The sequence below is a fragment of the Strongylocentrotus purpuratus genome, unplaced genomic scaffold (genome assembly GCF_000002235.5).
Source record: "Strongylocentrotus purpuratus isolate Spur 01 unplaced genomic scaffold, Spur_5.0 spur5_scaffold_14, whole genome shotgun sequence".
NCBI classification, from domain to species: domain Eukaryota; kingdom Metazoa; phylum Echinodermata; class Echinoidea; order Camarodonta; family Strongylocentrotidae; genus Strongylocentrotus; species Strongylocentrotus purpuratus.
In genome coordinates this window covers 13,612,992-13,639,716 of record NW_022145599.1, presented here as the reverse complement: position 1 = coordinate 13,639,716, position 26,725 = coordinate 13,612,992, and the positions used below count along the sequence as shown (strand labels likewise).

The window sequence follows — 26,725 nt, the reverse complement described above, 5'->3', positions numbered from 1 at the left end:
CTCTATATCTCCTTCTCTCGGTATCTCTCTCTCTCTCTCTCTCTCTCTCTCTCTTTCTTTATCTCTCTTCTTACGATTCTAATCATCCTCTCTTCAAAATTGTATGCTAAAAAAAATACCGTACGTTGGAATTTCTTTCTTTCCAATTACCTGATTGACATCTGGTACCGGTAAATCCAGGTTGGCAAGCACAAACATAACCGTCTAAAATGTCCGTACAAAAACCACCATTTACGCAAGGGTTGCTACGGCATTCATTCGTATCTGAAACGAAAAAATTGTTTATAAATGCAATTATACGCTGCAATATTTTTTTTGTCATAATGACATTCTTTGAAGTACATTTTTTTAGTAGGTAGTATCAATTCGACAAATATTTCACCCCCAAAGGTGCATGTTTAGGCTGCAATTAGTTAATGTCGTTATAACATTCTTTGGGTACTTGTTTTAGAGTTCGTAGTAAAAGTTAGATGGTTATCTCACAAAGTTATGCAAGTCGACAACACAAAACTGCAAATGTATAAAGAAATCTTAAATATTGGCAATATGGGCATCGTATCAAGACTTCAAAGGATGATTGACAGCAAAAAAAATGGCTTCCTTTTATGGAGTATAAGAAGATAAATGCTGAATTAATATAGGATAATGATATAAGATAAAGAAAAAGATTATTAGTATGTTCAATATAGGACTGATAATATCGGTGGGTAAATATGGTATATATATGTAGAGATCATGCATCTATCATGAAGTATTCTTTTATTGATAGAAAAGGGGGTAAACAGCACAGCATGGTAAACATCTTCATCACTAGTCTGCCCATGCGTTTACCTAATTCGCAGTTATCTCCTTCATATCCTGCTGCGCATGCGCATATATAACCATCGACTCCATTGGTACATATACCGCCATTTTGGCATGGCATGCTGGTGCACTCGTCGATATCTGGAATATAGAGTAAATATAACGTGTATGTTATGTAAACATTGCATCACATACCCCCAAGATATTCCCAAATTACTCAAGATACTTCTGATACAAATCAAGTTGAATCTGAATGCAACCAAACTTGCATAGCGGGTGTGCTCTACAGCAAGACATTCTCATTTGAATACATTGAATACATACACGACCATAATAAAACTGTTTTTTATAAAATGATAATCTATATAAAGCTTAAATGTTTGGTGGGTGAATGAATTGGCTTTTACATAATTCTACTTTAGTCGGACGGACTTGTTTCATGCGCACTGATCAAATACACCCCACCCCTCCTTTGATTCTAAACATCTTTAAACATCTACGACATTACCCGATCGCATTTGATAACAATACCCCGTTAAATTCGCTCATAAAGGACGAGGCAATACCGTCACTTGCGAGTTTTTCTTTTTATGACGACGTAAAGTGTACAAATACGCCTCACATTTCCTCATATCATAACACAGAGCACGTTGAAAAAGGCGGTGTTTTTATTTTTTGCGGCGGCCGCGTCATGAACCAGCCAATTAGAATGTTTGACGCCACTCACCAATGAGACACGTGACACCGGTCCATCCAGAGGCACAAACACACCTATAAGAATTGACCAGATCAACACACTGGCCACCATTCCGACAAGGAAATGATGTGCATTCGTCTACATCTAATGGTGGGAGGCAAACAAATGATGCGGATATGACAACAAAGAGCCACAAAGTGTAGTCCCTTTTTTGTTTAACCACAAAGGTCTGTATTCTACTTAAAGCCCGGTTTACTAATATATTCAAATCTATGGATGTTCCTTTGCTGTAGTCCTAGTAACGAGGTACTCCATTAACCTGTTATTAATGAATGAACTACAATACTTGGAAAAGAGTCTGCATATATCATTATTTATGTCGGGCAAGCCTCAGACAATGCTTGTCAAGGACAACCTTTGTTTATAAATTATGCATAAAATTTGAATATGTTAGTAAATCTGGTCTATTCAGATAAACCTGAACTTAGATGTAAAATCACGTATAACAAAGGAAATCGAACTCAGATTAAGTTCCTTTGTTAAACCAAATTTTGAACAAAGGCTTAAAACCAGTGTCGGGTTTAAACATTTAGTAGAATACCGGCCAAACAGAGTATCCGCAAGATTATACACGCCCATTAATATAAACTTTGAAAGCTTAAGTGATATAAACCTGCTGTAAAGTTGCTGAATACCAATCGTGAAAGTAGATTTTGAAGTTATAGAACTTGCTAAAGAAAAATTTAGATGATAATGGTTTTAGATGCTGCTTGTAAGTATCGGCTTGCATGGTGATGTAGATATACAGTAGGCTTGCGGGTGCACCACGTGAGAGAGAGTGAGGATTGAAGATAAGGGTTTTGTGATACCGTTTGAAGTGAGGGATAAAGTATAAGATATATAGCTGGCTATTTAAGCATAAGAAACTATGAACTATGTTAGAAAATATGCAACACAGATCGTGAAAGAATTATAGGAATTTATAAATATGCATGCGTTCTTTAGGGAATTATCATCGAACTTGAAACGAATATGGAGATGACTATAAATGATTGCTAGCAAACTTACTTATTTCGCAGTTAACTCCAGTCCATCCTGGGGAGCATGCGCAGAAGAAGCCATTGATTAGATCAATACAGTTTCCCTCATTCTGGCATGGGAAACTGGCACATTCATCAGTATCTGTGAAGAAAAATTCATGAATAAAGAGATTGAAGTTTTAATGAATTAAAAAAAATCACGGTATAAGTGTAGCCATGTTTTTTTTTTCATTTACTTCTATGAATCGATCAATTTTCATCAATTTTCATGAAAAGGACACCACACGCGTTTCCAAGCACAATGGGGTCGTAAACACTAAACCTTCTAATCATTGTGAATTTTGAGAGACAATGAGCTCACAGCTTAGTATATTGTTCTTAAAATTAGAAACTCGATATTGTGAGGAAATTGAAAAAAGTGTTTATATATTCGATACAGCATAAATAAGAATACCCGTTTAAATGACTAAAAGGGACGTTTAAGCTATTTGTCCAAAAAATTACCGATCACTTCTACGATTTTAGTATATAGGATCATTGTATTAAATTTAACACATTTTAAGAGCTTCGATAAAACCAATATGCAATGAAAGGATTCGTTTCGTATCAATTCATGTGTGGAAATACACAATACCCTGTAACGTTTGGAACTTTAAATGACCAAATACATTTGACTTGCCCTATAACATTCATGAGGAAGAAGAACAAAATTATTATTCTTACTGATTTCACAGATATCTCCTTCCCATCCCGATGCACATGCGCAGATGTAACCATCTACTCTATCATTACATGTACCCACGTTTAGGCAGGGATTGCTGGCACACTCGTCAATATCTATAATAGGAGGAAGAGAATCATCAATCGAATCCATTAATAATTGAGCATAAAATGTTCTACATTATCGTTTAGCGTCCATTTTTTTACCAAGCCGTGGGGTTGGACTTTTCATATCCCTTGTGGCCCTTCTCCAAGGCTTCCTGTATCCAGTATCTGCTTGGGTGAGGCCAAACCTCTCATATCTCGTTCTTCTAGATATGTAGAGTGTATATCGTATAACGCCTATTAAATGCTCGAATCAATTTTCAAAGGTACCAAGCATATCGGAAATAAAACGGGGGATTAATATACAAAATGTAACGCATGGTGAATAGCGTTGGGTGATTTTGAACAGTATTTTATCGTTCTCATGATTCTTCAATGTAAGACCCAATTACCATAATTCATCTCCTAAGTGAATGTAGACGTAGCAAAACTTTCAATTTGATTTTAGACCTGAAAGTGTTGTAAAGATTGTAAACATCAATGTCTAAGGTAGGAATATATAACCATCGACGAACATTGAGTAATATTGTCGAGTTTGATTCGCAAAGGTACATCACGATAACCTTCTATACAAAGAAATAATACATAATAATACATAATTATTATATATAATTATTGAATTTCAAAATTTACACTTGCTTTGATGAATGATGTATTCTACTTACCAATGTCACAGTTTGTACCGGCCCAGCCTGAATTACAGATGCAATCATACCGGTTGATCCCGTCAGTGCATACGCCATTTTGACATGGATTACTAGCACATTCGTCAACATCTAAATTGAAAGAAAAAAGTGTAGGTCCCTGAAATTTTGTCCCATACGTTAGCGACCACATCTAATATTTAGTTTGATTGTCAGATGATTTGTACCAAGCTGATAGTACTAATACAGTATTTGATTAGACCAAATATGAAGTACAGTAAAGTTATGTTCATCAGTAAATCTCGTATACTCGGTAACGTACTAGACACTAAATGACAAAATATCTTGGAATTTCACAAGAAGAATTATTTTTAGGTACATAAAATATAAATAAAATTATTATTACTGTTGTTATGTTACCGACCAAATCTGAGACAGTAGTATATCTGATGATTGGGTTTATTTGCAAGCCCTACTCAAAATTACGCCATCTAGGCGAAATACCAACGTATAACTGGGTGTCATAATACGCCGTGCCACAGTTGAACTGTGTATTACAAGCGTAGTAAATTCTAGTTATTTTAACCATTATTATTATCATTATCATCAGTATTATAAGTATTATAATTATTAGTATTGTCATCATTATTATATTATTTATAATCATCATTATTCTTCTTATTATTATTATAATTATAACCAAACCTATCGTTCTCAATATTCAATTATTATCATATCATACTACCATAACATTTGGCAAAGTATGGGACACCAAGTGGTTTTGTGGTTAGTGCCCGGGGCCCTGGCTCGAGGGGACATAAATTCGATTATTTCTTACTGATCAGGCAAGTAGGTCCGGTCCAACCGGAGGCGCAGTTACATGTATAGCTGTTGACGCCATCTACACATAATCCGCTGTTCCGACAAGGGTTGCTTTCACATTCGTCAATATCTGAAATGAAGAAGAAAAAAATGCAATAAATGAAAACAAATGCCATTCTCCGTTATGTGTATGCCGATTTTTTTTTTAAGGACAAACTGACATTCTGCACATGTCCAAGTTGTTGTGATACTGTAATTGGATGTCATTTATTCATTTCACTCCTGACCATGTTCATGTGTTCACGCAAATAAAAGCGGAGTAGGATACCATTAGAATACTTAAAACAACTTTTATATTTTTTCAGAGTAAAAACGAATAGGAAGATGGTCAAACTGCAATGTATTGTTAGTGCTGAAAACATATCGTTGTATTAAGTCAATTATCATAGAAATCAGAAGAAACAAATAATTTGGAGGAATGGGCTTTGGGGTGGGGGTTCTTGCTTTCATTTTCTACGTGTGCCTTGCTTAAATTCAGTTATAATGAAGATAACAAATTATGGACTTGAAGGATTTAAGGGGGATTGGGCCCCGAGCCACCATCTAGAACCGCTACCATCTGTCTCCCTGTTTAATGTTTTATAATAATTTTAAAAAAATGTCCAATGATGTAACTGCGCTGCTTGACCAACCTGTCTCACAGTTGAATCCCGTAAAGCCAGGCGCGCATTCACAAGTATAGCTTCGTATTCCATCTATACACGTCCCTCCGTTGATACACGGGGCGCTAAGACAATCATTTCCATCTAGATTAGGAAAAAGAATTATGGTCAAATCATGGACAAAAGATGCATCATTGATTTAGCATACAATACAAAACTTACTTTTAAAAAATGGTGAAAGTGATTTCATGCTATTAATAGAAGCTGCTGCGTTATGTTGTGATTGAGAGAGGAATGCCCTTTGGACATTGTCTTCTAGTATCTAACTCACTCATCAGAAATATTTCCAGTATTCCGGGCCAAGACTCAACCGCAAGATGTCTTCTTGCTCGAATATCACTTCTAATCTTACGACTTAAGGGTTTGTAAAGAATATATCCGGATGAATGTAAACGAAGCCGATGATTAGTCACTGTGGCACCTTTAATGCTAACCCTCCAGCAGAGGATATTTAATTTGTGTATCCTTTTCTTTTCGGAATATGATTCATTTTTCAGGTAATTGGTATAAAGTGGCACCCACCAGCACTGACAGAAATGCGAAATCCTTTCAATTGGACGTTACGGTCTGTAGAGAAGAAGAACCAGGCAGACGACCCCGGTACTGAGATTTCCACTGGCGTGATGATATTGCCCTGGTAGAGACCCTCCACGTTATTGATGTCGACTGTATCTCCGTAGCCGTATTCGAGCACGTCCTTGTTGAGTTCTGTGTTGAAGTCCTCGATTGTGAAGTTGATGACGTGAGCGCCGTGGCTCCGGATCAGATAGAAGCATTCCTCACGCGATCCGTAATTCGACGGGTAAGAGGAACTCTGGAAAGACCCTACCTGGTCGTAGAGGTTGGTCCCGCAGTCCTGGTCTAAAAGTACACAACGAGATCACATAATACCTTGTTTAAGAACCTACCTTTTTAAGAATTAATTATTAATCTATAATTTGAATTGAAATTGTATATGCCTACAACTTGTAATATATAAATAAAATCTTGAACCATAATTGTTGTATCATTATTTAAGAATGAATTATAATGTTTATCTATCTAGTTACTGTTATACTATTTTAGTTAAGATCTTGTCAGAATTTTTGTTTGAGGATAGTTCAATAGTAGATGTATGTAATAAATTAAGCTTGTAATACAATGTAAAGCGCATAGAGACATACCTTGTATAATGCGCTATAGAAATATAATTTATTATTATTATTATTAATAACTGAATGCTTACAGTACGTCTGTAATAGAACTTTTAACTAATTTTATGAACACTTTTTGTATTAAAGCAGAAGTTTCTCTTGGTGCCTAAAAATCTTGTCATGTGATTGCCGGACAGAGCAACAACTAATGTATGCAAATTGAAATTTGTCCATAGAGATTCCAATATTCATAACTAATGAATAAAATCATTGATAGCCATTGGTTGGGGAGAGAAATTTGCACAAATTGAAATACATTATTGTAGCGGTCTGTTCTATTCACGAAGGTACAGCTCAACTGACGACTATACATGATGATCGATGGACCAGTTGAGTTTCGTGTGTGGCACATCATACAAAGGACCCTGAATCCATGAATAACATGGACACGCTCCAGCTAGTGCATTTTAGAATAATCCATGTCAATGTGGTGCAGACGCTTCATGAATACATTTTGTTTCTCCTCTTTTGAAAAGAATGATTAAAACTGTATCATACATGTACGATGTACCGTTCATACATAAATGATTACTGGTTACATTACATTCAGAGCATGTATCCAATATTCGACTCACTGGGTTGTACAGTTACTTCCAAATGACCTTAATACGATAATATACGATAATAATAGATTTTGTATAAGTTAATAAAGGATATAAGGGTGCCCGCCATTCATTTATGCAGTAAGAATATGCTGTGTCCGAGGTGTATGTATTCAGTATTTAGGATGGTTAGCTCTTGATGTAACGGGGTGATATTGTAAAGGTTTTTAAGAGAGTCAGTAAGACATATTGCTCGTATCTCCTACCTGTACTGTCAGTGCAGAATACTGTTACTCTCGAGTCATGCAACAACGTCTTCTATTACTAAAACCACGTCTTCTATTACTACAACCACCACTACTACTCTACTATTCCTACAATTTCTACTACTGCTACTACTTTTACTCTTCCAACTACTACTACTACTCCTAGGCCTACTACTACTGATACTACTAATAGTACATGTAGTAGTAGTAGTACTGTTCCTGCTGCTACCACTACTACTCCTACCACCACTCATTCTACTACTACTACTACTACTACTACTACTACTACTACTCTATACTACTATCACCACCACCACCACAACCAACACTACTACCACTGCGTTATATAACACAAGTTATGGTCTTCAAAATAATGATCTCTAGGACGGTAATTCTTACCCATTCTAATTTCACAGTTGGTTCCATGATACCCCTGCGCACAGAGACATGTGTAGTAGCCTTCCAGTCCATCTCGACATTCTGCTCCATTCTGACATGGCGAACTGTCACACTCTGGAGGTGGTCAAATGAAATAGAAAATAAAGGAAAGTAGTTAATAAGGGAAAGTAGTTGATGAAGCACTGTTTGTAAATTAAAGCACGAATGAATAATTGGGATTAGTCCGAAAACCCGTGCATTCACGATATGTTAGAAAATAGGAAATTTTCGGGAAAGCATACCAATAGATCAGTTTATGTATACTTCTTGAAGAAAGGTGTCCATTGAAAACTCAAAAGCTTGCGAGAGGCTTGTCAGACATAGTAATAACTCTATGTTAGCATATTGGATTCCATCTATATAAATGTTATTATTTATTGCAAGTGAATATGCAATTTTCGTAATGTAATCAAATGTAATGCCAATCATTGTTGAGTGTCTCGTTACAAATAATTGTACTCACCTTTTACAAATAATTGTATTTCAATATCCATGATGCGAATTGCATATATTACTTTTTGAAGAGAAGTCATGGTGTTTTACATCCGAATTCATCACGAAAAGGGGCCTATTGACAGGCTTATTTGACTAGCATTCTATCGCATCGCATGGTATAGTCTAATTAGCCAAGTCGAAACTCCGATTTTAATAAAAGGGGAAAATGCCATACATTGTAATGCTGTTCAATGTACATGGGCATCCACAAATAAAGGCAGCACTGCTACTGCGAGTGAATGATAGAAAAAATGAAACAAGAACCATCAATTATGCATTGATCGTCGGTATAATTGCTCTATTGTGATAAAAATATCTTAATTAGAGTGTTTGATTATTTTGGAGAAAGAAGCTATGCAATGACAATGGGCTTGTGGGAACGAAAGTCAGTTCTCATTTGTCAATCTCATTACGAGTAGATGCGAAATCAGACCCTTCTAACGTATGGATGAAATATAATGGGAAATATTATTTTATCAACGGGGTATCCCGTAGTTCTCGTTATTTTAAATTAATTTCACCTCAAATAGATCAAAATTGCTCTAAAATGATAATAGACAGCTAATATGGGACTCTATCAGTAATGTATTATTATTCCAAAAAATAAATCATAATTAGTCATTTGAATAATTGATTGGCTTGAAACTATTTTCAAATCCGGAGTCAGTAGTACGTATCAATAAATCGAGTCATATATATTTTGTCTGGTACACACATTGTAGTTCTTCCGCAAATTGATATTCGTTTATACAAAATCCCGTCTGCTAATTATCTAGATTAAGTCGAACGATAAATTATGTTCACTGTGTACGGTGCGACTAATACACTAGTTCAGGCAATACAGACGATTACGATGCGCGCCATTGCCTCTGGTCGTCGTGGCAATGGAAAACGCTATTAATTCTCCCAATCGATTTGCCTTGTAAATACACGGATACATAGAGCGCTGTATAATACACTGTATGGTACCCCCGGCAGCATTCACATTGTGATATACAAATTAAGCATGACCGTAGGCACCATTAGACAAGGTTTATTGTTATACTTAAATATATACTACAATCGCTCAATGTGTCATTGTCATTTAATAATGCTCTCAACGGAGCAGTACTTCAGGCCTAATTTAATTTATGATTTGTACACATATAGATTTTATTTGTATTCAACCATTTATAATAGCAAAGTGTATGGTACCCCCGGCAGCATTCACATTGTGATATACAAATTAAGCATGACCGTAGGCACCATTAGACAAGGTTTATTGTTATACTTAAATATATACTACAATCGCTCAATGTGTCATTGTCATTTAATAATGCTCTCAACGGAGCAGTACTTCAGGCCTAATTTAATTTATAATTTGTACACATATAGATTTTATTTGTATTCAACCATTTCTAATAGCAAAGTGCTGTACTATATTCTTACATGTTTCTCTTTTACAACTTAATTATTTATCTTCTCATTTGTTTTCATTCGCGTATATTTGAATATACTTCCTTTATCAGAGTCTTGTCTTTTAAATGATTTGCACATTCATTGCAACCGTTGTGCAGTGTAAGTAAAATGATCTTATGTTCAAATATGACATTTGTATCATTCTTAGTTTTACCTGGTCGTTTTTTTAACCTCGTGTAAGAAACTAGCATTCGTCGTCAGTGAGAAAACGTTGAAAATGTGTCACTTTAACGTTGATTGCCTACTGACTGTGACATGTTGAGCCCCACGACACGTTAACTTTTAAATAAAGCCCTTAATCGCGTATTGAGAATGGTTTTTATTTTCCTACTTCGCGATGCTGTTATGCTTTGTATGAAACAACTTACTGAGGGAGTCTTTGCAATGATGCACTGCATAATGTCTACTTCTAATTATTTCAGATTTTACTACCATTCTACGTTTTGTCTCATGCAGATAAGTGGATTCAAAGGGTGCGCCTACATGTATGTCGAAATAGCGCGATACAATACAGAATTTGATAATGAAAGCAATAGTGTATCATTTTCAATATGACAAATATTTTGAATTTTACTTGTGAAAAGAGAAAATATCCTTTTGGTTCGGATCATTGTATAAAATCGCCTTGCAAGGATAGATAAATATTGAAGTTGCCCCGCTCTGGTGGACGTGTCATGTCTTGAGACAGACGACGTCGTGTGCCCTTCAAATCCGTTAAAAAATCACTCACGCCAAATATCAGACAGACTTAGTTGGTTAGTGTTTAGTGCAGGTCTAGCCATTGATGGGGAACACTTGGATCTCGGGGCGCGGTCAAGGATATGGTTGTGGGGGGGGGGCTTACTTTATTTACAAGTCCTTTTCTCATCTACCTTTTCTCATATTTTTGTATCTCAGAATCTATTGTTACGTGCTCAACTGTATGTACGGAATGCTGTGAAACGTACTCTGTAGGTCAGGGCCCTATAATACAAACATTGCCTTATATTTAATTTTAATCATCTATTATACCGCCAATCTTCCTGCATTAAATTGTATCTTACCATGCATCGTATCTACCCGAAACATCGTTGTCTAATGCGAAGTTAAGATTGATAATAATAGAGACACTTTTAATTTGGGGAGATGCAATTAATAGTAACTCTTTTTTTCTTTTACAGTGCCCAGGTTATTTGTTTTTATTTGTGAATTGGGGAAATATAAAATCATCATACACAAAAAATAGATTGTATGTATTCGTATACACTGATAAGGACGGTACATAAGAGCACCATAAGCATCTTGCGTTTAGAGAGAAGCGCTAAAAATATCTACAGGTGTATCATCATTATTATTGTCACTAAACTTATATTAATGCTATTATTTTACTATTAGTAGTAGAAGTAGTAGAAGTGGTGGCATTAATAGTAGTACTGTTGTTGTTGTAGTAATAATATTAGACATTACGTTTTGATGGTCTTCTGCATGACCTGTTGCTTCGATTCGATTGATAACGTATGTTAAGAGGGAGTGTCCAGCTCCAAAACAAATTCTGTTTTTATTCAAATGCTGCGTTTTTTTTTAGATCTGTTAACAATCAGACTGTTACGTAATGTCGCATTCAATAGTTGAATTCTTCAAGAGATTTATTTTAGAAGCCAATAGAAAGGATAGTCTAAATCCGTTTAAGAGCAAATGTACACACTTCTCTGCTACAATTTAGTTCCCTTCTTTTGCCTGGTGCCTTTATTGTTTAACATATCCCAATGTCAAATGTCTTGGTGACGCTTACAGCTTTGACAGATGCAAATCCAATTTCATCAAGATTTTCTTTCTTCTGTTTGTTTGGAAAGATCAATTAATCAATACCACGTGACTGTCGTATGAATAGAATTGTTAGAAGGGCTTCGCTTTGTATCCTTGATTCGCGGTTTAATGAAAAGCCAGTGAACGGGTGTGGTCGAATTCTTCTCGGGTGACAGAGTGATAAAGGAACTGGTGTCAACTAATATCTTTTTGTCCCCCAAAATTAATAATTGAGAAATGTCAATGCATCCTTATTTTCGTCTTTCTTTATATATTTGCAGGGGACTATTATGATTTTGAATTTATAATAATTTTAGTGATTGGTTGTTTTTATTAAAAGCCACCATTAATGTGCCTGCCGCAGTGACGCTTCTGACATACAGGAGGTGATAAAACAATCAAAATCATGAAAGTAGTGATGGCGTCGGAGCATTTTTGTTTTGTTTGTTTTGTTTCGTTTGTTTTGTTTTCGTTTTTCATTAAACCTAAGGCATGTGAACCTCTTCCAATCAATATATCTGAAATTACATCATTTCCTTCAACTTCGATAACGAAAGCATGAACACTTTTTATAGACAATAAATATTACATTATGAACAATTTTGTTTTCTTCAGAGGAGGCATAGGCTGATACCCGACAGATGTAAAGCATTGCCATGTCAAACATACAACTGAATCACATCAATTATATATATATATATATATATATATATATATATATATATATATATATTTCGTCGTGTACGGAGCATCATTATTTATTGTATGTTTTTATATATATATATTTATTGCGTGGGTTTTCATGGGCATGTCTCATTCTTACATAATTACGAAATAGATCAAGCTGAGATTACGATATGACTTTTGTTGGTGTGTCTTTCATATGTTTGTAATGTCGCTACAGAACCAATGTACCTGTTGCACAAGTATTTATCTAAAATGATCGCTTAATATTGTACATTTGTGTTTGAAAATTTCATGAAGAATCGAAGATAAACAAAGATATAGGTATTTTCGAACTGCGAATGGACAGAGAACAAAGTTTCAGCGTATTGTCCCGTTTTCTTCTCTTTCTCCTCCTCCTCCTCCTCCTCCTCCTCCTCCTCCTCCTCATCTTTTTTCTTATTATTATTCTTCCTTCTTCTTCTTCTTCTGAACAAAATAGGATCATCAACCAACTTTAAAGGAATTCTCCATCAAATAGTGATTTGGGTCCCCTCTTTCTGTTTTTTGTCGGAAAGTGGACATCTTATCAAAATATTACAGATATTGACTACTCGCGAATTCTGATATCACTTAAGAGTTGGCCAATACAGTATTATCATTTTCTCCCCAAATCTTTTTATTTTTTCAACTTCTGTCTGAGAAGAAGGTGCATGTCTTCCACTTGTAATAAGTAGTAGTTATGATACCATGAATCAAATATATACGTAATCATAATATAAAAACAGATCTATTTGTTTCGTTCATATCATAATTGTATACTTTTGCTGCCCTTACATAGATCATATTTACAAATCTAAAACAACCACAGTCTGACCATTCTAATTACACAAATTGCATAAGATACCCCTCATCTTATCAATGCATACAGTATGGGGATTTTTCATTTGTCATTAAGCATGGTGGAAATATTATAAATCAGGCGAATACTCTGTGTCGTCAGATCCCGCTAGGAAATGTACATGAAATATAACATGCTTTTGTGGATTGAACTATAATTCAAAGGGAACTGACGGTGGGAAGCAATTCAAGCAAACTTATGATTTGTCAAACTGCGATACAAGATATTATCAGGTGAATTGTGAGGAATCGCAGTGTAATCCATTCGAATACATTTCACACAATAGAACAAGGAGAAAATGTTAACACAATAGCTTCAAAAATAACGATTGCATTGTGTTGTTAAATAATGAAGAAATTACAATCCTTTGATAAATCGTTATGCTGCAATTAATAACAATTCGATGGAGATCTGTCACAGGAGTATCTACTTCTTTGCGCACAAAAATGATGTACTTATTTCTTTTATTAACATGATCCAATGTAACATCAATCCAATTTGATTTCATCGTAAATGGTCGGAATTTGTGTATAAAGGTGTTAACACGGTGTGAATATATGCTTTATAACAAGAATATACGAATCATTCAGAAATGATCCTTAAACAGACCCTTATTACGGGTGTTAATGGAAAATCTGATGTTGAATATCATACTTTACATTATCACCTAGTCCTTAGTTTAAGGCTATTTATTGTCCATGTCCACTTAGGATTCACAAGCGGTCATCTACAACAACACTAGATAACAAGAATATACGAATCATTCAGAAATGATCCTTAAACAGACCCTTATTACGGGTGTTAATGGAAAATCTGATGTTGAATATCATACTTTACATTATCACCTAGTCCTTAGTTTAAGGCTATTTATTGTCCATGTCCACTTAGGATTCACAAGCGGTCATCTACAACAACACTAGATACATCACATATTTGCTATCATAAAATAAACATCATTTAAGTCTGAAAAAACACATCAAAGGAAATTGATAGTTAGTATGTGTCACATAGATATATGCGAGATTTTCTACATTGAAATGTATTTTTCAGGTATCACAATTCTAAAAAATTGCGGAAACATCAAGTGTGTTTAAACATAAACAGAAAAGGAATTCATTGGTGCTTACCATTCAAAGCAATAGTTCCTGAAATGCAGAGGAGTAAGAGACCCAGAAGAGCACAGAAATACGAATCCATCTTCGTAATACTTTCTCTTCCGATTAATCTTCCATATGCAAACGTAAACCTCCAACCAGTCCTTAATCTCAAAGATCAGGAGGCCAAAATCAAAACTATGTCCGCCTGTTTATTAGATAATAAGATAACACCGGATTTGGTGTTGACGCCACTGTTATTCAAGTAGCGATTCCCTTACGCACGTACGATGTATTTCACTGGTTGCTTTATAAAACAGGAATGGTAGAAAGCTTATTTGAACATCGCTATTCACGTAACCTGCTTGGGTGTGCATCCCGCTCGTATTGTTGTAGGGTGGAGATTGTTCGCAATGCCCGAGTGGGCATCGTGAAAAGGCGCATTTGCATTTTCTATTGTGAAGGGGCCTTTGTCAATTCTTCACTCATCCATACACAATTACTCACCGGCAAAAAGGGAGTTAGATAAATAGGCCTAAGCGTAAGGGCACCAATAGAATGGCCACCTGCTCTTGTCATTACATTGAAGGATATGGAAATGTATGACTTATATTACACATATGTATTCCTAATCGTTCTCTCTACCCTTCCCCCACTTTTGTTTTTCTGTCAATTTTTTCTCCACCTTTCCTCCAAAAATCTCCCAAAAATCTCCCACGCTTTCCATCTATGTCAGTCGGTATTCCTCGTCCTACCAATTATTAATCATCCTCTCCCCCTCCAAACACGTTTGTGTTTTATCGCTGTTTTTCTTCTTCTTTATCACAGGTCTGTTTATCACTGAGGTTCTTCATAGATTGAGCTTTCTTCATTTATACTCTGCTGCAAATTATAGTCACATCAGCCTTTCAAAACGCATCATATCAATTTGTATGTGAAGTTGTTTTTTAATCTAACTCTTTAAAATCATATCAAGCACTTTTGGCTGATCACCTCCTCATCTCGATACATTCATCCCTCTCTCGGACACTCTCTTCAATTGCCTTGTACATTATTGAGACTTTAAAAACATTCATGTGCTCTCAGCTTTTGTAGAATCGTATACCTTCAGTCAACACTGATAATAATGACATATTGAAGATAAAATTGGCATGCCTTTGTATTTTTAATAAAGTAGTAACCCACCACTATTCCTAAAATATAAGTTATTGCTGACATCATAACATTATAATAGTACTTTGAATTCATAAAACTGACAAACAACAATAAACATACAACCTGCCTTTCGTCAATAAATGGTCCATTTGTTTAGATTCTCTGACATCTCCAGACACTTGTGGAGCATACAGACTGAAATTGATGACTGCTAAAGGTCAGTGTTTAAATGTATTACAAAAATATGAAATAGCCTTTTAGAATATGCTGAATCGCTACATTTGCGATTTAAACGTGCAAAATAGAGCCTGCTCTTAATGCATTTCATATTATATTAATTGGGAATTGAAAGTAAGTTGTTCATTCCTTTAAATTGGCAAAAAGCCGTAAAGTATATGTAGTAACTGAGTAAAACCGGCATATAAAGTTTAAAGAAATGGTGCCCAGTCAAATTACCAAAAGGTAATTCCCGTACACAGCTGGACTGTCTGAATTGTTAGGTTTTGTTTATATATATTTCTCTTTTTGGGGTAGTCCACGACAAATAATTGTTTCTATAACTTAATACCCACTCCACATCTGCCTTTGTTCCTTAAATACGTTAACATCAGCTTATTTCTATCATTCTAATTATCTTATGGATGTATTTTTGGTAACATTATTTTCATATACGGTTCACATCATACATGTATGAATTGGATAAGTGAAAATAAAGTGAACCAACCCCTTACTTCTGGCTGCGAAAATCCCACAAATGAAATCATATTATTTACAAGTCTACATTAACTAATTAGCCGCTCCTAACACTGGATGGACTTTTAAGTTTCATATATCTTTGAAAGGCAGACGCATCGCATATTTGTAGTTCCTATTTCAATACAACCTTGAATATTATTCAGGTTAATGCTAATTTTAACTGGTTAAGACATATAAGATATATAAGGTTATTATATTTTTCATTATTATAAAAGTCTTCTTACTTAAAAATATTCAGAAATGGCTATATATTGCACATGGGAGGAGATAAATATTACAAACATTTTACCGCTACTCTCTGAGAACATTATTCTCTGTAATGCTTTATCTACAGAATAATATTCAAATATTTGTCTCCTATTTTTTATATATTACGATAAGTCAACTGCTGTGATATTATAGTTTTTTTACAAGAAAATGTAATCACGATTTTCTATATATGCTAATCTAATGGAAAATCATGATAAATTAAACGTCTTCAGTTGAATATATGTTGTTCTATCTTCTATTACAGAATGTTTTACGAAAGAATATATAGTATATGAAAAACTGAATGGCAACAAACAGGAATCACCTATCGCTAAGTCACTTTCCCCAAATAGGTAAATACTTGATTCTCGATTAATAGGACTATAATTCTTACTACCGGTACTGACATTAGAACATAACAGACAATAATGGTAATTTAATGAATAGAAGCATCAACTGAGTATAATAACATTATCCATAATCATTTACATATATCAGCCCATATCAAAATATATCATAACTTTGAATATTATAACTTATTTTTGAACAAAATAGTTCATTGTGGTACAGATTATTCAGTTGATGATGTGAGTCAATGATTATATGCTAGTCAATGATTATATGTTGGCTGCGCTCTGTGGCCATGGCGATTGGTTCGCATTCATCGCCGACACACTCCCAGACCTGCATCAAACACAAAACGGAAACATAATAATATATTTAGTAAACATTTTACACTATTTACCGATTTGTATAGCTGAACTTTAAACCAAGAAAAAAAGTGCATGAAACGATGGTCATGAAACATTGAATCGTCATCAAACATGGATTGTCACCATCTTGAATAAGCATGGCGTCTTTTTCATTTCATTTATTGGCATGACAAAGTTGTAATATCAAATATGTTATGGCTTTTAGATTATTAGAGAATTAAAAATGAAACGATATAATCCCTAATTAATTACATTCAACGATTTAGGAATGGAATGTTTTATTCCTAACAGAATAACATATCAGGAATGATACAGTAACAAGGGATTTCGCAGGAATGACCAATACATATTTACATTTAGGCACATTCAAAACATAGATGGCGCCCTTTTAGTACTTGAATCTTGGTGCCAATGATCAGGGGAATTTTGGTAACACAGTTCGAGTTGGGCAAAAAACAAAAGAATAAATGCCATGTAATGACCAACTGAAACCAAGTTTTCAAATCTCTGTATCTATATATCTCTGTTGAATCTTGAAAATGGTGTTACTTAAAACTAACATTAAACTATCATTCCAGATTTGTTTATAATATATGTCTGAAACAATCTTCCATATTTTGTATACATTTTCTTTACATAAAGTAATTTGAATCAATTTTTGTTCGTGTTCGAAATTGCATGGTTTAAGTTTGTTATTTGCAAAGTCCTGGAAATTGATTGAATTCTGCATGAGGAACTATCCACAACAGAATATTTCCACCAGGTTACCCCATTTCACCCCTCCCCAACACGAACCATGTTCTTTAAATGCACATACGATGCAAATTATAAAAATTGACTATTACCTCAGTCACACAGCCATACCAACTCCATGTTCAGTATCTATGTCTGCTCCATTTTACTACTACATCTACTGCTACTACTACTTCTACTTCTACTGGTAATGATACTACTACTACTACTACTACTACTACAATTACTACTTCTCTTAATCCTACTACTACTACTACTACTACTCGGTGCCCCCCTGGAAAAAACTATGTAAAAATACGTTAATTTTACCTTTTTTTTGGAGATGCCCCCCCCCCTGGCGCTCAAGGTGGGGGGGGGGGGGGGGGGTGCGATTTCTCAAATTTCCGAGGGCCAAAACAAAAATGTGCTCACTACCCCCCCCCCCCCCCCCCCCCCGCCCCCTCCCCCTCCCTCCCCACTGAGCGAATTTTCGGCCGGCGCGATTTTCAAATTTTATGGAGCAAAAAAAAAGAAAAAATGGGCCCCCCTAAGAAATCCTGGATCCGTGCCTACTACTACTACTACTACTACTACTACTACTACTACTACAATTACTAATACCACTACTTCTACAAATGATAATACTACTACAACTGTTGCAACTAAATGTACTTATAATACTAGTGATCATGGGTCTCATCAAACCAACTCCATACCGACTCTAAAAACCGACTAAGTCTTTGCCATAGGGTTAATGTCATGATTCGTTCAGGCTGTTGTTGGTCTAGGATCGGTCTCGTTTAATAGTGTGATTATAAAGTTATTGTTATGCACAGTATAATGTATACATCGGGACACAATGGCGGTTAGACACGCTAAACAAATACATTACAGCTAAGGTCAGCTATCTATCTACCTATCAAGGTGTATTCTCCCATTGCAATATGTTCCCACGCATCTCCGTTTACTGCCATCCAAGGGTCATTCCACTCCATGTCTTAATGTTCCCCTCCCGGTTAGTTCATGGTTTCCCTCTTGGTTTGGTACCTTTTACTTTCCCATCTAAAACAGTCAACCATAAAGAATCCAATTGGAACAAACTATTACCTTGCGCCTCCTGGTAAGTGCACAAGCTCGTAAGCTCCCATCTCACTGGCAGGGACTGGATCCAGGGCTCTGTTCGAGTACTCCTCCAGAAGATGCTCACCATCTTCGAGTCGTTGCCTTTTCGGAGAAAGACAATGCATTAGAGATATGGTTCTCTGTGCTATAAAATACACCCAATTTCTTAATTAATTCGCCTCTTTTAGCTTTTGCTTATAACCCGTTCGTATTGTATAAAACGGACTTGAAATAACTTTTATGTCAATACATGTATATTTCAAAAATACATGATGATCTGTTGCTGGCAGAGAACTACAATACGAGAGCCATTGTAATCAGGCTGTGATAAACTTGGTATTGAAACCCTTATCCGGGTGACGTCGCTGCCTGTTGGAAACTGTATCAAAGTTCTCCAAGAATGTTATTCTTTATTCACAGCTTTGGGTAACACCATTATGTAGACCTAGTGAAAAGTGATGTTAGCATATTCTTTCATTAAAATTTTCCCACTTGAATAATATATTTTTCAGCTACTTTGGTCCATTGATCTTTCAGTTTAAGATTTGTAGTTGTACCTGCAGTTGAGCTCTGGTACGAAAACCGTTCTATATTGCCTCTGTATCATTTAAATATATGTCATAGCAATAAGCTTCATTTCAACGATCAAATCTGACATACCTCCTTCCTGCGTAGTATCTATAACCGATGTACATTCCCATGACGATGATGATGACGAAGAGGACAATGATGACGGCTATCCATGATGCTGATAGGTTTGTTACTGCTGCCAGTTCGGGTAAGCTCAGATTGTTGCCGTCTCGGGCCGACGAGCGAGCAACATTGGCACCTGGGTAAAAGAATGGAAATCAATGGAAATGTTGAAATCTTGAAAAGAATTTGATATTTTTTCATAAAATATAACATGGCCCAGCAGTTCAAAAGGTGACGGACAGGGATCTTGAAATTGCCTAATATTGATTTATTAAAAGGTTTATGCGGTCACATTCAACTTATTTTGAAAAGGATATTTTGCATTTTCCAGAATAAAGCTGACAAATGAGGAATGACATATTTCGTCCTTGTTTTCACGAAGTGACGGTAGTGAGGAAAATCGTAACGCAAAGTGAATGCAATTTTGTTTCACTACCGTCACTTCGTGAAAACAGCGACGATTTGTATGTTGGTCTATCACTGCCAAAATCATTCTTATTTATGAACATATTTACAAAGGATGAGGCTTCTTTTGAAATTACGAATTTCTACTTAATATCAAATTTATATTCTCGCATGCAAGTCAATCTTTTTTAATCCACTTCTGTCTTAAGAATTGTGTTCTTTCTGGCTTAAATTTTCGTTCTATTATTTACATTGATACTAAAAAAATTACTTTTATCTATGATTGGATAACTTCATAATCTATGGAAAGAATCTCAAATTTATTACAATAATAAAAGCAAAATTTCCCCATATACAGATCTGCTTCATATACTTACTGTTTGTATCGCAGAGAACACCAATGTATGGATCGCGACAGCTACAGAAGAATGAATTGACTTGGTCTGTGCACACGCCATTGTTGAGACAAGGGTTGCTTCCACACTCATTTATGTCTGCAAAAAAACAATGTATAAATGAAAATAAAAAGAAAAGAAAGAACATAAATGTTACTTTGAACTGTTCTATGTTTTTCTTAATTAAAACAAATCTGTGAATCTTTAAGACGCATGTAATTAGGATTTTATTACTTTAACGGCATTATAAAAGTAATTGCCCCCCTTTTATTGTAAAGAAATATAAATAATTCATGCCAGGATTTCTCACAAAAATCATGTTAATAAAGACGATAATTAAACAACTTCTTGCAAATAAGGTTGCGTGTTTGACATCAAACGGCCTTAGTCTGAGACATAATTGTTTTCTTCTCAAGAAATTCCAATTTGTATACTGCAAGAAAAGAAATCACATCTTGTGGTAAACAGGCTTCATTTCACATATCTTTTGACATGATACAACAAATATTTTAGAAAGAGCCAAATTATTTATTTATTGGTGTACTTCGCCAAACCCAAGCATGGTGTTCATTTCATTAACCATAGTAATCCGCTACATTAAGGAACAATTCCCGTTCAGGTTTCACAAGTGCTGAATATAAATTCGTAGGGTAATATATTCCATGCTGAACATCAGATTTTGTAAAATAATAATGATGATAGCCTAATAGTCCACTCCAAATTTTATTAAACCGAAACGGAAATTATTTTTGCCCAATTGATCGTGAGCCCGGCAGCCACTGAGCAGCGCCAGATCGACGTTGCTCTATCCTTTATTGTTGGACGCCAAACAAGGTAGCAACAACTCCCATTTTTTAACGTCTTTTGGTATGACGCGGCCGGGGTTCGAACCCACGACCTCCCGGTTGTGAGGCGGACGCTCTACTGACTGAGCCAACACTCCGATACAAGAACTGCTATGAACCAGCATCGAATACTCACTTTCTTGACAAAGGTTTCCAGTATAGCCTGCGACACAGTTGCAGCTTGCCAGGCCAAACTGTGACGTCACACAGGTTCCACCGTTCAAGCACTGGAGGGTAGTACACTGAGTGGATGCTATAGGGCAAACAAACAAAATTAAAATATAATGTTACATCAATTTTGGTGTTCAAACTGAAAACTATGTTCTCGTGAAAAAAATATGTTAGCTAACATAATCTGTAATCTACCTTACGTCCGAAACAACTATTTAACAGATAGCTATGTGACAAAGGCTCAAACAAAGGAATGATATTCAGTAAAATATGCACTTTAGGTAGCGGAGCTGTAAGTACGCTCAAACATAAACCAAGATTGGCTGAGAGTAAATTTTAACAGTAATTCTCATCAAACAATTACTGAAAAATGGAAATGGGCGTGTCAGCGCGTAACCTAAAAAATATTACACTCCCTTAATATAGTTTCAGAATACCGATTTAGAGGTATGGAAAGAATATATTAATTATGGGACTTAAAAGTTAACATACAAATTAACAGAATAACAAAATTTCTCAGAATATCGCCCCTGGAAAAAAAATCAAGTATATTTAATTTTCACCTCATACAATGTTCATTCACACTTCAGTTTTCAATGGAAACTATACATCTCACAGTATCAAATAAAGCAATCATCTAATTCAATCATGTATTCTAACCCTATAAACCATGAAAAGCAATGATTAGATTAACCATTAGTGTTTGGGAGAACTTTATCCTTGCACAGGTTTGAAACGCGAGACATTCTCGAATTCAATCCAGGAAATGGCCTTTCACATTTGCTTACACAACAGATACAACGAGGAAGACATGTATACAACGTAATTGCAAAGTTAAAAGACCTCATTCCTAAAATTACTTTAATCATTGTATTTTACACAGGTGTAACTTATCCTGGAGTTGACCTTGATTAAAAGTTCCATCGGCAATGGTGTGCGATTACAAATTAGTGAAACTACCTTTCATGTTCTGGCAAATAATTAAAATGAATTCTTACTTATTTGACACCGTGTCCCGGATGTGCCCGGAGAGCATGCACATGAATAGGAGTTGAAGAGATTGTTGCAAGTTGCTCCATTCTCACATGGGTTGCTCAAACACTCATTCACATCTAAAAGATATACGATTTAAGAACAGTTTGTACAACTAGAAGTGCTTTTTATAGGGAGATTACACATAGGTTGGCTTACTTATAATGTGTACAACATGATACAAAACATAAATTATACCAATATTTATCACCCCAGAATTGGAGGGGTCTTCCAGAGAAAGCCTTGGCTTTTTCATTTCATCATCGTCATCGGGTTTCGGTCGGTGCCATGATGGTCTTAGGAATGTTTTCTGTCCCAAGATTAAAATTAGGGTCAATTATGTCCATGAAGTTGTAGGATCATCCATTTCATTTACACTCAGTTTCATTTCTATCTAACGAAGTCGCAGATAAATATTTACGCTATCTTAGATGTCCTACACTCAATTTGTTTCGAATATATTGATTTCCACATTTATGGACACAACTAAATTCATATTGCTTAGAAAACCACAATGAAAGGAACTATATCAATCATATTCAGGGGGAAATGACAAGAGCTCCTGCTTACCATCCATGCAGTTGTCACCACTGTAACCTTCCAAACAGAGGCACCCAAGGACCTGAGGTTGTTCCACCTCTACTACACATGTACCTCCATTCTGGCAGAAGTTGGCCGGACAATTAGCCATGAACTCTATATATAAAGACATAATAAAGACCATGGTACATGAAGACATGCTGTACTAAAATAATATAGAATCAGGCAATTTGTTGTATATATGTGGTGGATTGCTTCCTTATAACCCAACGAAATACGATATTACTCTCAGGGGGAAGAGTTTAAAGGTAAAACGCAGTTTGTGTCCCGATTGTGATTAATATAGACAAAATAATTCAACACAATCAGGTCACCACCATAAACTACTTGACAAAGAGGAGGAAAGAGGAGAGAGAGAGGAGAGAGAGGAGAGAGGGGAGAGAGGGAGAGAGAGAGAGAGAGAGTAGAAAAGGTGGGGAACAGAGATGGGGAGAGAGAAATACAGAAATAGATGAGACGGATGGAAAGAGAAAGAAAAAGAGGAGGGCGAGAACGATAAAGAGAGGACGGAGAGGATGAGATGAGAGAGAGGGAAAACAGAAGAGAGGATGAGAAAGAACAGCTAAAGACGCAAACAGAGAGACCGATGTACACAAGGGGAAGTAAGATGTCAGGCAGGGTGATTGGAATGTAGATACAAAAATCGAAAATACCTGCAGCATCCACATCTTGGACTGTGAGTGCGAATCCTGGATTGGTAATCCAGAGATCACTTTCAAAGAGGAGCCAACCCTGGTTACTATCTATGACGAAAGGTGGTACCTGCTCATCGCCAGACAGTCGCATTATGGTGGAACTCTGGACGTTCAGGTCTGTACCAGATCCAGCCTACATTGAACATTAATGTGTGTGAAAATAAAATGTCACATCGTAATACAGTCAAATCTGTCTACAGCGACCGCCCAAGGGAAACAAAAAATGTATTTGTTGTAGACAGGTTCCTTAAGTACATGTTTCAAGAGAAGCTATTTTTAAAGGGAAAAAATGTGCTTGTTGCAGACAGGTGGTTTTTGTAGACAGGTGGTCACTAAAGCAGGGTTGACTGTACTAATTTCTTAGCCTGCGTTCAGACTACCAAATTTCATTGTATAACTATACAATAAATCATTAAAATCTTCTAGTCTGAACTTTGTATATAGAAACATAGAATAAGAAAACTGAAGGATGTTTAAGCATCATTTAGGAAGAAGCTCAAGTCTGAACATCTTTTCGTACATAAATCATAGAACTAGGCGGGGCTTATCGTGGCCGCACACTGCTGATAGGCCAGCTGTCGTGTCAACTGACCTCTTCTAAACTTGTTTCTTTGTAAAACATTTCTTGATATAATATTGTTGTTTAGTTTTTATGCCCAAAGAGAGCAAAGAAACATCTTAAATATTTGCGAGGCAAAGGGCTTCTTTATTTGTAGCGCCATCTATTTTGAAGAATTCAAACAAACCATCAAAATAAATTGAAAATCTACTAATTACTTAAAAGCTACATGCAAATTGAAGGCGTACATTTAAAACTGTTGTCATTTTCCTCAACTTACACAGGGCAGTTATTACTCACCTTGTGAGAACAAAGATGGCCATTCAAACTAATTATAATAATAATAATATGGTTATTTATATAGCGCCGGTATCCGTCAGGTTTTGACGCTCATGGCGCTTTACACGTATTACCCTGGTCGTAGCCGAGCTGCCAAAGTAACTAGCGCTCAAGCATATCAGGTACCCATTTACACCTGGGTGGAGAGTGGCAAATTTAGAATAACGTCTTGCCATTGATTTTAATAACAAGGACCACTCACCGTGACGTAGTCATGCTCACATTCAGTATCAAACTCACTGACGGTCACACGTAAGCGTCTGTTTGGGTCTGAAGCCTGAAAGTAGATCTCACAGCGAACGGAGTTAGGATAAGAGCTGGGGTAATTAGGGCTGGTGATCGCCACCTGCTGTCCTTGACCTATAGTGTAGTTCCTGGAACATGTTGTTCCTGTCAAATAGAATATGAAAAATATGAATGATGCATGAGAAAGGGAGAACGAGAGAATAACGTTGAACAAAAGAAACACTGATGTACTTGTTACCGGTATGTGTGATTGGTAATCACAATTTAACAGTTTAATGCAAATTGAAGTGAAAATAAAGTCGTTATGGACGAACATTGTACAAACATTCTCTCTTTCTCTCTTTCCCTTATGTTGCTGCAAAGTTATGGAGTCAGCTCTTGCGAAGACAGCCTCATCTGTAGATAAGTGCAAAGAAGCTTCTGACGTCAAAGTAATTTTGCTTTAGAACAATGGATTGAGTTGGCTCAAGTGGTCTTTTTTAAGTGATATAATTATTGTTTAAGTCACCAAACATGAGAAGCGATGTGGTTTAAATGTTTGTACATGTAGCTGCAAGGATAAGGCGTTATTTGAATTCGTACATGATTGGAATATTTCAGACTAAATTCAAATTATTTTATAACAAATCCTACATCTTGATGTGCTCCTAGATATCTAATAATTGGATCCACAGATGAAGCTACAAATAGGAATATATCTAATACACATGGCTTCTTATCTTCTTATAATTTAAGTTCGACCAAGAGGGAAACTTACTTGAGAGGCATTGATTTCCATTGTATTCCTGCGGGCATTGGCATACGTTGACACGATGAAGAGCGTCCAAAACACACACTCCTCCATTTGCACAGGCGAAAGGACATCCTGTTGCAGCTGGAGAAGAAAAAAAATCAAAAAAGGGGAAATTAATGTTACACAAGTATTCACTTACTATTCCAAATTTCCATGCAAAGTTCCACTTTTGTGTGATCACAATTAACATCAAACAATATTTGATGAGGAACAGAAGCCCTTATCCTACTAAAATGTTAACCTGACTCTGGGTTTGTGCTATCATCCAAAATATGGTCTAACAAGGATTTTTTTCCATAAATAAATTTGTAATAATAATAATAATGATACATAAGATTTGTATGGCGCCATATCCACTTGACAATCAAATGCTCAAGGTGCAAAAGATGAAATACATGATAAATATATACAAAGGTTCAATAGGAAAGGTGTAAAGCTTACTCTGGGACTGGCAAGTAGACCCGGTGTATCCAGGCAGACAGGTGCAAGAAAACAAGGTGCCGATGCTAGTGCAAGATCCTCCATTGAGACAGGGGTTTGTAGGTTGACACGGAGTTAAAACTGAAAATCGAAAAATTATTTGCATAAGCTAGTTACAGTAGGCAGGGTAAAGTGCTCGTTACAAGTACCTAATATCCCCACCAAAATAATGGATGGTATGCCTTTGTTTAGGTATACGCCATCAAGGCAGGAGGACATGTACCTAGAATTAAAATATATGTACTTGTAAAATGCATTGTATAGGCTAGTTAGGAGGGATAATAAATTCTCGAGATGTACCTAGAAACAAAACCGTTTTACTGGTAATTTGCATTCATGTACGTATGGGCTAGTTA

General features: G+C 35.8%; 2 protein-coding genes across 3 annotated transcripts in view; both read right to left on the bottom strand.

The window, feature by feature from the left end:
• Nucleotides 1-14,721, bottom strand: part of LOC105438416 (fibrillin-2) — a 49,112-nt gene extending 34,391 nt beyond the window's left edge. Inside the window, exons 1-11 of one of the 2 annotated variants that reach the window (XM_030984251.1) lie at nt 14,423-14,721; nt 7,955-8,068; nt 6,077-6,415; nt 5,525-5,638; nt 4,849-4,962; nt 4,032-4,142; nt 3,265-3,378; nt 2,570-2,683; nt 1,532-1,645; nt 832-945; nt 151-264 (exon numbers count right to left, since the gene is read on the bottom strand). In XM_030984251.1, the coding sequence (XP_030840111.1) occupies nt 151-264; nt 832-945; nt 1,532-1,645; nt 2,570-2,683; nt 3,265-3,378; nt 4,032-4,142; nt 4,849-4,962; nt 5,525-5,638; nt 6,077-6,415; nt 7,955-8,068; nt 14,423-14,492 (1,432 nt within the window). In that variant the 5' untranslated portion in view covers nt 14,493-14,721. The remainder of the gene's footprint in view (nt 1-150; nt 265-831; nt 946-1,531; nt 1,646-2,569; nt 2,684-3,264; nt 3,379-4,031; nt 4,143-4,848; nt 4,963-5,524; nt 5,639-6,076; nt 6,416-7,954; nt 8,069-14,422) is intronic. The other variant, XM_030984252.1, reaches the window with a different exon arrangement.
• An 814-nt stretch (nt 14,722-15,535) lies between these two features.
• The window catches only part of LOC592605 (fibrillin-2), a 59,737-nt gene continuing 48,547 nt past the window's right edge, over nt 15,536-26,725 (bottom strand). Inside the window, exons 59-69 of the mRNA XM_030985075.1 lie at nt 26,331-26,450; nt 25,854-25,970; nt 25,053-25,240; nt 23,911-24,085; nt 23,228-23,353; nt 22,624-22,737; nt 21,591-21,707; nt 20,592-20,708; nt 19,777-19,945; nt 19,102-19,218; nt 15,536-17,233 (exon numbers count right to left, since the gene is read on the bottom strand). Of these exons, the coding sequence (XP_030840935.1) occupies nt 17,167-17,233; nt 19,102-19,218; nt 19,777-19,945; nt 20,592-20,708; nt 21,591-21,707; nt 22,624-22,737; nt 23,228-23,353; nt 23,911-24,085; nt 25,053-25,240; nt 25,854-25,970; nt 26,331-26,450 (1,427 nt within the window). The 3' untranslated portion in view covers nt 15,536-17,166. The remainder of the gene's footprint in view (nt 17,234-19,101; nt 19,219-19,776; nt 19,946-20,591; nt 20,709-21,590; nt 21,708-22,623; nt 22,738-23,227; nt 23,354-23,910; nt 24,086-25,052; nt 25,241-25,853; nt 25,971-26,330; nt 26,451-26,725) is intronic.